The sequence below is a fragment of the Polyodon spathula genome, chromosome 13 (genome assembly GCF_017654505.1).
Source record: "Polyodon spathula isolate WHYD16114869_AA chromosome 13, ASM1765450v1, whole genome shotgun sequence".
In the NCBI taxonomy this organism is placed as follows: domain Eukaryota; kingdom Metazoa; phylum Chordata; class Actinopteri; order Acipenseriformes; family Polyodontidae; genus Polyodon; species Polyodon spathula.
Window position 1 is genome coordinate 30,838,087 of NC_054546.1, and position 11,027 is coordinate 30,849,113.

Below are 11,027 nucleotides of genomic sequence, written 5' to 3' on the forward strand. Positions count from 1 at the left end.
TTCCTAGAGACAGAAGAAAATATAACTTGTATAGTATTTGTTTCCCCCAGACAAACCATAGCTGCCTTGTTCTTAGCACAGAACCATTGTTTTGCCATTGCAGTGACACTGTCTGTCTGCTTTATCATTGGAGTGACACTGTCTGTCTGCCTTATCGTTGCAGTGACACTGTCTGTCTGCGTTATCATTCCAGTGACACTGTCTGTCTGCGTTATCATTGCAGTGATACTGTCTGTCTGCGTTATCATTGCAGTGAAACTGTCTGTCTGCATTGCCATTGCAGTGACACTGTTTGTCTGCATTGATTGTTTAGGAAGGGTTATTGTTTTCCTAGCACATTCTGTTCTAGTTAAGTTTGATCTAAACCAATTGCTTTCATGGTAAGTGAGTCCTATTGATCTTTTTATTATTAGTAGTATTGAAGTCTCGCAGCCCAATGCCCTCTATAGTGAATGCAGAATTGGCAGGGGGTCATTGATTTTTCAGAAGTACCGTTGTTCAAAGTGCACTTTAAACACATTCAAATGCTTTTTCAACAGTTCAGGTCAATCTTTATTTTACTTTTACTAAAAAAACCTAAAAAAATATTACCAAGGAAATGATCCGTTATTTTACCAATAACAGGGCAAATGTTACACAGAAAAACAAAAGTAGACAAAAGTAATGAAAATCCTGTTCTGCAGTGATTACAGGTTTATGTGATATGACCCACTATATAAGTTGCGTTAAAGCCGTGTGCAACGATTCAACAACACAAAAAAAAGAGAAAGTAGAACCCACAGCCATGTGCAAAGATGTTCTATTGGTACCCCATCTTACACTTTACCTCCGCAGAGAATGCATATCACAAGATGGTGTACTTTATTTTTCTATTTAAACACATGGATTCCCACGGAGAGTCATCCCTGTGTGCATGGAGATGTATGGATATGTTCTTAAATGTTTGAGGGAAAATAAAACTTGTTTTAATGTGGAGGTTTATAGAACAATATCTGTTTGCCTTAAAAATATAGTTTCGCTAACTAACCCTTTCCTTCCCTGCAAATACTGTATGAAACCTTTGTTTGCAGCCTACAATCCCACAGACTCTTTTGATTGAAACTGAGTCAAAACACAAATGTGGTTGGATTCCATCTAGGATTTTGACAGAGAAAATCACAAACACTCAGCATAAAAATAGCCAATTAGTTTATGTGATAGTCCATGGAAAATTCAGTGGAAAATGCTGAAAATTCAGTGGCCCAGTACAAAGAAAATTTCAACACTGGACAAGCTAAACCTAGTTCTACCCAAACCATGGAAATATTTCAGGAATCAGTCGGTGTAGCTGTGCTCCAAAAATCTGGAAAATCTTTGGAAAGTAGTTTTACTCTTGCAAACATACTACCTCGATTCCAGGTAGCTCTGCTACTTTCACCCTATGGTGACCATTATCTCTGCTGGTGGTGTTGCATATATAATGTCTTGACTGCCTTGAATTCATAGCAAACCATTTCATCATCAAGTGTCTGAAATATTTGTTTTCTGGCTAATGTACATTCTTTATTGCAAGTCTCAAGGAAGCAATAGGTGTTGAACAGATTAAAGTTAAAAGTCTGCTATGGAAAATTAATAGTTCATTTCAGCAAATATTATATTTTAAACTCACAGTGGAATATTTCACAGGTGGTCTCATAAGGTTTTTAAATCAGCTGGAAATGTTAAGGCTATCTTTTATTAACAGACAATATTAAACTATATATCTGCATACATCTTAGCTGGATTTAATGGTTAAGCTTATTTTTGTCTGTGAATATTTTCTATCATAATAATATCAGATAATATTCCTCCAATCAGGTATGAGTTACATCTTGTAATGTCATTCTCAATATAAAAATCGCTATACACAGTGTAGGCCAGATTTTCAAACTGTTCCCTTTACAAAGCAAGTTCCTAGTCAGTTTCTTTCCCCAATACTGTTGTATTCCACCAGGGAGTCTGATTCATCAGACTCTAAACTATCTGCCTCATTAAACATTTCATTCTTCGCCTCGCATCTCTCTTCCTTCAATAACCTCTCCTGCTCCACCTTCAGGTCAATGTATGATCTGGAGAACATGTGGAAGATAGAGGTGGCAGGAAACGCCATGATTAAAATCCCACTCAAAATGCTGCTTAGCGCCACCACCTGGCCCGCAATACTCCTTGGAACCATATCCCCGTAACCAACCGTTGTCATGGAGATGATGGCCCACCAATAGGAAGCTGGGATGCTGGTGAAGTCTTGCCCCTTGGTCATCTCACTCTCTGCCAGGAACACCAAGGGGGAGTAGAGAGTGACGGCCACACATAGGAAGAGCAGCAGCAGCCCAAATTCCCTTATGCTGCGCCTCACGGTCAGGCCCAGGGTCTGCAGTCCCAGGGAGTGTCGGGCCAGCCTCATGACATACAAAATCCTCAACCCCCGAAGGAGTCTCAGCACCAGACTCACCTTCTCCAGGTAGCCCTTCCCTCCGGGCCTGTCCTTTGTCTCCTGCTCGTCCCCCACTACCAGGGAGACGTAGTAGGGCAAGATGGCCATGCCGTCAATGATGTTCAGCGGCCCTTGAATGAAATCCAGCTTGCTCCTGGCCTGAATGAAGCGGAGAACAAATTCCAGGGAGAACCAGCCCACACAGACCGTCTCCACGATGAATATGTAGAAGCACTTCTGAGAACATTCGCCCTGTGGAGTAAGAAAAGACAAGGATTTGTAAAAACACACACCACACTGGGGCCTATTCAATAGAACTAAACAGCATGGATCTAAATAGATCAATAAAATATATATATAAAGCCCTGGAAGGGTTCTATTTTAATCAAATTAATGCTGCCAGTATTTAGATTAACAAATCAAGATCCCCAACGTCTACTCTCTTATAAATAAGTACAATGTGTATCATTCAGGTTAAAACACTGTGTAGGGTCAGATTTACAGAACATGTAGACAAGTGCAAATGGGCAAGATTTATCATGGTCTTTACACCACAGTGCAAGCGGCTCCCTTTTGTTTGTGAAAACTGGTCATGTTACTAATAAATGACTTAGTCACACCTTTGAGCCACTATATTTACCTTATGGGTAGTTTTGTATAATAGAGCAGACCTATGTTGTGCAAACTGCATTTTAATCGAAAGACCTTGATAAATGTTTCAAGCAGTTTTTGAAAGGGCATGGGTGGTCCTCCAGTGCATGTTTGATGCATCCTCAAGGGGCAATGTGGGGAAGCTCACATTGAGAAAGCTTATCTCTTCTCTGTGTATAAATAGACAGGACTTCAGTCTCCAGAGCCCCCAATCCATCAGCTTTAGAAGCACCAACATGTTTCTTAAAGCTAGTGGTGGGAAGATTAGTCTAAAAGTATGGATATTGTGATTCTATAGCGATCAATCCAAGTATTGATCTGAATGAATCTCGAAATGATTCCTTGTATATATTAATTGTGTTATGTCAGAGATAGAAGACAAAGGCTATACAGTATAGTACTAATTATTATTAAGAAACTTTATAATTTCAGAACAGTATGGAAAAGCAATTCTAGACCATGCATGCAAAAATCTACCATTTTTAATTTTATTTTTTTAATGATCCTGTGCAGAGATATCATCTCGTTCACAGAACATAGATCACAATTCAAATACATTTTTAATAGTAGTTCCTGGCTACAATATCATAGTCAATTTGTCCTATGTAGATTCTCTGTGATAAAATAAAGATACATAATTATGCATGGTTTAAGCAGAGAGGACTCTTGTACAATAAGAGATATATAATAAGAGATGCCCTACACACAACATATTAATTTATATATGCAGTGCAGTACTTTGTCATCTTTGTTCAGAACTGTGTATAATAAAAAAATTACTACTGTAAATTCTACTACTGATATACTACTACCCTACTATTAATATAATAATATATAATTAATTATTATAATAATAATAATTCAAACAGATCGTTTATTGTCTACTCTAATAAACTTTGTTGATATTATTTGAAACAAATAATTAATATTGTATTAATATCCCCAAATATATATATATATATATATATATATATATATCTATATAATATATATATATATATATAGATAACTTTATAACTTCCCACACCTTGATGAATAATACATGCATGCAAGGGGTGGATAATACCTTAATAATGCACTAGGTGTAACGCTGTATATTTCTGGCATCTTAGCAATATCTGATGAAATTGTAAGACAAGAGAATAACTGATGCTCTCATTTGTTGTCAAGTATGAAGCAGAACAAACTAATTGCTTGTCAACACAACAACTGCTTCAACATTGGTTTAATTAAGAAAACACAAGCGACACCTCAGTTGTTCCAGAGGAAATTCTTAAATGATGACGCAAAATAAACCGGGACCTTGGTAAGATAAAAAGCATTGCACAGTACACAGAGACAAGTAGAAACATGCAGGAAACAGGCTCATACTCTGTGAAAATGAACTGACAGCTTTGGTTTGGTTAGGAAATGATCCAGGTTCTGTTTTCCAATGTTTTTTAAATAAGATCAATTACCTATTAAATCCCCCACTGATAAGCATGTGCCTCCTAGTGGAAGGAACAAGTTGTTTCCAGTATTAGCTGTGCTACAAGCTGCAGGGAATATACACAGCTGGAAACAGCTCTAATTAGGAATGCAAGTACCACACAAGCACTCTTGGGATTTGACTGAACAATGCCTCCCACACCAACTGTAAACCAGCCTCCTGCAACATGATTGTAGCTAACAAAATAATTGTTTCACTTGTTGAGCCCCTCTCTGTAGCCAACAGGAGCTCGTTGTACTGTAAAAACAGAAACAAAAAGATAGTAAATGGGCTGCCTTGATGGATTGCCCTAGACATGCAAAGAAGGCCTTTAATGTAGGTAACATATATTCATTAGAAGCTGTGGCATGATGGATGAGAAATCAGTGATAGACTCACTTCCACTCAACAGCTCTGTTTAAAGACAGCACAGTGTTCCCACAGCTTTTACAAGACAAGCTGGCATGCCCTTGATAACAAGCTATAATCATTAATAAAGCCTTTAGAAAAGGATTTTGTTGTTGTCAGTCAATGAGAAATGTCTGAGGATGAGCTGTTTCACTTTTAAAAGGCTCTCCCCTAATCTACAGCATTGATCTGTGGCATCTTAACAACACATAATCAGTGGGATCAGCTAAGCCTTCAATCCTAATGGAATAAAAAAAAAATAAAAATCAGCATAGTTATGTTAGATGTAGTTACTGAGTATAATCCTCATTTTTTTTGTTTTATGAAAAGTCTCATTATAAAGAAATCATTTCTTAAATCTTTGCAGTTTTCTTCCCCAAACTGCTCAAGATGACATTACTTATTGGACATCCTACATGTGACATATTAACTTACTGTACTGTACAAATTGTGTCTGGCCTAACCCTGTACCTAACCTTTGAGGCAGATGAAATGGGTGTATATACCAGGGGGAAAAAATAAATGTAAAATACCTGCAGTCTCTGTAACTGCCAACAGACCCTTTTTTAAATAGTTCTCCGAATGTCTCAACTTCTGACAAACAGCCATACTTAACAATGAGGTACAAGTGAGTGCAGCTGACACTTATACCCCTTATCCACTGGCACACCCGGCCTGTGAGAGTTCGGTACGATACGGGTATGGGTGGTTCTCCACTGGCTATTTGTCGAGCCGAGGAAGAACAAAACCATAAAACTCACAAGACATCTGAATCTGACTTGGAGCCAAGCTAGGCCAGGGGTGGGTTAAGAATTTTCGTCATTATGTTGCATCAGTCAGTACAATCCAGAAAGACAAACAGATGAGAGAAAAGTATAGCCTTGGGACGCTGAGGAAGAGTGGCTCTAGCTTCTCTGTGGGCAGATAAAAGCAGATCGTGCATCAGAAATGAAAAAGTTTATGCCCAGATTTCTGACAATTTAAAGCAAATGGACAAAAATTGCAGGTAAGCACACATTCAAAACATAAAATTCTACCAAATTTCTCACCCTTCACCTTTAGTATATTAATATAAATAAAAACTGAGGAAAATAAAACAAATTCTAAACAGCGCTTCACATGAACAGTTCTGTGAGCTAGGATGAAGGTTACTAGAACAGCCCTGCTGGTCTATTGTGCCCAACAGAACATTAACAGGACAAAAACAATCAATCACAGAACACATACATACACAAACAGAACACGCAGTCCAGTGGCCACGCCCCCTGGTCTCGCCACAGTTCTGATTGAGAGTTCTCAGCTGTCAGTCTTGCGCTCAGTAACACACCACAGATGCTCACCATTAAAATATCTCGTCTTTAAACCAGAATTTGCATATCACAGGACAGTAGAAATGAATAAACACTGTATCCCTTACATGAGAAGTCGGTAATCTCTATATAAATTAAAAGTGGGTAAATGCCATTTACCTGCGAATACCCTTGACTACACCACTGGCGTTAACACATATTCAATATTTAGTTTTCTTGAAACCAACTTGTTAAATTGATAAAAACAGGAGGTTTGCAGCATGTGAACTATATATTGTAATATATCTCCCTCTGTTTATCTATCTGTCTGTCTAGTAGTTAATACAGAGTAACTCATGAACTAATAAATTGAAACCTCTGAACCGAGCTGATCGTTTTATTACATGACCTTTCTTTTTTAAGCTTTCCAACCATTTTAGTGGTTCTTTGTAATCCTTTCAGGTTAATCAGTGCACTGCAATAGTAGAACAGAACTGTGGGCTGTGTCTACCGTTTTTCACTGTTGTACAGTGGATTTCCAGTGCCCTACATTGTCTAAAGTAATTCAACTCCAACCTCACATGCCCAGCTTATGTGTACAGAACAAGAATGTCTATGGCAGATCTGTAATGGTAATTAGTTAACAGAGATGTATTCAGTCATTAACAGGGTTTCAATCTATATTTCAATAATGTTCGCTACTGAGGTTTTTTGCCTTATGCCCTTCATTTTCTGCTCTTATCACCAGATGTACAAATCTTTTTTTGTTTACTTCCTTCTGTATAATAAAATACAACTTGGACATATGGAAAACACACAAATACATGTGTATTCCCTTATAAAAGTTTACCACTGTAAATCTGCACAGTCGTTTTTCAGATTTCCCATGTTTTTCCCATGATTCTAATATAGTTTACCATGGTTTGCATTACTTTATTACTATGCATATTAACATTGTGTCCTTACACACCCCACCAGTGTTTTATCCCATTAGAATGTATTTGAATGTGCTATCCATGTGACCCATAGATTTCTATTGAACTAAAGTGAAGAAAGTATTTGCTAACGTTTCTCCATGATATTCAGTACGAATCCCTTTGTGTTGCAATCATCTTGTGTGAGTGTGTTGCATGGGGCAGTGTAGTGTGTGTGTATGTGTCTGTGTGTGTGTAGGCAGGTATTACTATCAATGTGAGGACAAAAATGTCCCCACAAAGATAGTATCTCCTGAAATAAATGATGTTGTGGGGACGTCCCCAGTTTGTAAACACCATTTTGAGAACGAAATATGCCTTTAAAAAAAAAACTAATATTTCATTTTTGTCGACTTTCATCCTGTGTGGCGTTTTGTCTGACTGGAGTTAGAAATAGTAAATAAAAATATAGTGAGAGTCAAAGAGAAGTCCCCACAGGTATAGAAATACAAACGTGTGTGTGTGTGTGTGTGTATGTATGTATAAACATATGTAAATATTTTCCACATTCCCATCCCCAAGGATGGAATGGTATGGGGAATCTATAAAGTATCGAAGCGCAAATAAAAATGAGTAAATGGGACAAACATCACATTTTTTTCCTTTCCAAATTCAAATCAATATTTGATTATGCCTTTATGTTTCTAGTGAAAACAATGCATATATAATATAGCACTGTATTAAACTAGATAAACTGATATGTGTAATGTAATGTGTTTTATTTATTTCAGCAGTCAGTTAAATATATACATTACTGATAAAACCTGGTGAATTCAAATGAAGTAATCCATAATTCATACTTAACCCTATCACTAACATTAACTAATTATGAATACGCCCACATTTCAAAATGCCATCAATATGAAATACTGCATGTATTCTAGTAAATGCATGTATGAAGTACATTGTGCATAGGAGGTAAATGCATGCTTTCTTCAAAGGATATCAAATCCAACCTAAAACAATACTTATAAAATCACCTCTTTAGCCAAAGGAGAACTATTTTTTCTATGTCATTCCAGAATAGCAACATAATGTATGCGATTGAAAAGGATAATGCTAAAAAGCTGAGATCAGCCAATGAAAGCGCAGACAGCTTGCTGTTATATAATTAAGCTTTTTTTTTTTTTTAAACCTTTATAATAACAGATTCTGGCAGTAAAATGAAAAGGGACTGCTTTGACATGTGGCATGTTGTCTGACAAAATTCTGGAGTGAAATAAAATAAAAAAAAAACACCTGTATTAAAGACCTCTTCTATAGTAATGAAAAACTTCAATAAAGGTTTCTAGTCCAGTTTGTCAAAGAGTGTATTAAGTATCTTTTACTATTACAATATTGTCTACACTACCCTTGATTGGTTATATGTAGGTTTGAGGGTTACACCTGCATCCCATTGCTGAGCCACTCTATTTTACCCAACCATGCACCATTCAGCTATCCATGTGTGGTGATTCAAATCTTATCAGACCTGACTATCTGAGGTAAAGCATATTATTTTTCACTAAACATGTACATTATTGGCTATATTAGCATATAATGTACCATATGCGATAAACTAGATAGCATAAGCAAGGATGTAAAAGTATCCAAATAAACTGAAACACATAACATTGGATTTTACAGCATAATCATTGTTTAGTGTTTCAGGCCATAAGAATTATTTTATGAGGAGAATTTGTATCTTAATTGTCTTTATTTGCCACTGTGAAAATGACAGTATTTGGGCTCTGTAGAGGAGAAATCAATATAAATATATTTATTAACATACAGTAAGCGAGACTCAGATGTCTTGTCAGCAAGTAAATGGTTAAATTCAAACCTAAAAGTCATATAAGAGTATCTGTCTGTCTGTCTATCCATCTATCTAACTATCTATGTGCAGTCTGTTAGTCAGTCTCTGAAAAGTAGAATGAAGATATACAAATAGGCTTACCCTCTCCTCCTCTTCTCTGAAGTCCGGCATGGTGCTGATGCAAAGGCTTATAACTGTGGTGGCTACAAAAAAGATGGAAAGGCAAGCAAACACCTTCCCCGGGAGACCAGACTGAGGGTTCTCCACCATGTTCCTCAGCTTGTTCATATAAATCCCAGATCTGGTGGATTCCACCAGGACGTGCTCCTTCTTCTTGTACCTCCGAGCCTCCTCCTTCCTCTTGATCCCAGCCACGTCCTCTAGCCTTGTGTAGAGCTTCCTCTTGCAGCAGCGCTCCATGTTGGTCACCTCCAGGCCCCAGTAGGTCATCTCCTCATAGAAGGACAAGGCACACATTTCACGCAGGAGTCGCAGCTTCCCGGCTGCCAGGAAGTTCAAAATGTTCCTGAAGGCAGAGGGGTTCCGGTCGAAGAAGAACTCGTTGGTTTTCTTGTCGTAGTCGTCGCACACTTGGATGATCTCGTCGTAGCTGTTGCAGAACTTCAGCCTTCCCAGTCTTGTAAGCGGAAACTCGTCCAAGGCGTTCCAGGGGATGGTGTATTTGTTTCCTCCCACGTTGATGAGGATCTGTTTCTTCTGGTCGATGGTGTACAGCTGGTCCTGGTTGTATATTCTCTGGGCTCTTTTGTAGTAGACCCCCTTGATAGTTTGGGTCTCCGGGGTGCTGGTGATTATCTGGTTAAGGCTGCTATCGTTGCTCAGGCTCAGGTTGCTAAAGTCCTGGTCGTTGGTTCCAGAGATAATGGGCATGGTGGGTTCAAGGCTGGGACGACAGCATCTGCAAGATCAGAGCCGGTTGGAACCCAGGGAAACAGTGTAGGGACACTTTGAAGAAAGAGGTGGGAAAAGAGTCTAATCATTATAAAGATCTAGGACTGTATCTATGTTATAGTCATAACATTTATTTCTCTCTTAAGTTGTGTCTGCTATCATTCAGTTCCTCAGGTTCCAAATACTATATTGTGGGTCCAGTCCTTTTTTCATGATTTCTTTAAAATGTGTTTCTTTTGTTCTTTAGCTCTTTCTATTAGGATTTTTGAGGTATATAGGTTTATAGTTCTATGGTAATGTTTAAATTAAAAAAAGTAAGGTTTAAACTTCATATCATACACTAAAACACAGCCATCTCTATAAAAAATAGCTAGATTTTATCCACAGCTCTATAGCTAAGTAAATCAAATTATAATTTCTTTCTATCATACACATTCAAGTATCCATCTCAATATAAATATAGCTTATATCCACACATAAATACATTTATTATTTCTCCCCATTTATATTTCGCATTTCCACAAGTTTACATATACCTTTTTTAACAACTATATTGCCAATGGTTTTAACTTATTTAATTCTGTTTTTTAGAGACGGTAAATTAAAAACACATGCAGTAAAAACAACAGTTTGCACTTACCATTGCTTAGGAAGACAGTCCCCTTTCTCTTTGACCCAGTCCCATCCTTTCACAACGGTAAAAAAAAAAACTTTAAAATACTTCCTTTTCCACAGCAGGACAGTGATTGCACAACATCTCACTAGGAACCTTCCCTGGTTCAAGAGAGCACAGCATTATCCAGCAGATCTAGAACTCCAGACCCCTTTATTTCAGCACTGCCTGTCACAGAAAAAACATTATTTTTGATCAACACTGAGAGGGCTTTCTCTGGACACAAGAGCTCAGCTGACTGTTGCTCTGTGCTTCCCCAGAGGAGGGGCAGGCAATGAGAGGGAGCCAAGGAGAGTTCCACTAATGTACACTAATCGCCTAGCCAAATATTCTTCTTGTTCTGAATGAGAAAGTGGTATGTTGATAGTGTCTGCTGTTCCCGTGTTGACTGCCCTCTTTGGCTTA

The 11,027-nt window shown here is 37.8% G+C and overlaps 1 protein-coding gene across 1 annotated transcript; it reads right to left on the reverse strand.

The window, feature by feature from the left end:
- Positions 1-472: 472 nt before the first annotated feature.
- Positions 473-10,749, reverse strand: LOC121326065 (potassium voltage-gated channel subfamily G member 4-like). The gene is made up of 3 exons (XM_041269215.1): positions 10,590-10,749; positions 9,179-10,003; positions 473-2,704 (listed from the first exon to the last, which is right to left on the reverse strand). Exons 2-3 carry the CDS (start codon positions 9,926-9,928, stop codon positions 1,937-1,939), a joined length of 1,518 nt encoding a protein of 505 aa, XP_041125149.1. The 5' UTR covers positions 9,929-10,003; positions 10,590-10,749; the 3' UTR covers positions 473-1,936.
- Positions 10,750-11,027: the final 278 nt, after the last annotated feature.

Coding starts and splice junctions, on each gene's coding strand:
- LOC121326065 (XM_041269215.1), bottom strand. CDS start 9,928: ATGCCCATTATCTCTGGAACCAACGACCAGGACTTTAGCAACCTGAGC. Junction 2,705..9,178: donor TCAGAGAAGAGGAGGAGAGG/GTAAGCCTATTT, acceptor CTTACTCCACAG/GGCGAATGTTCTCAGAAGTG.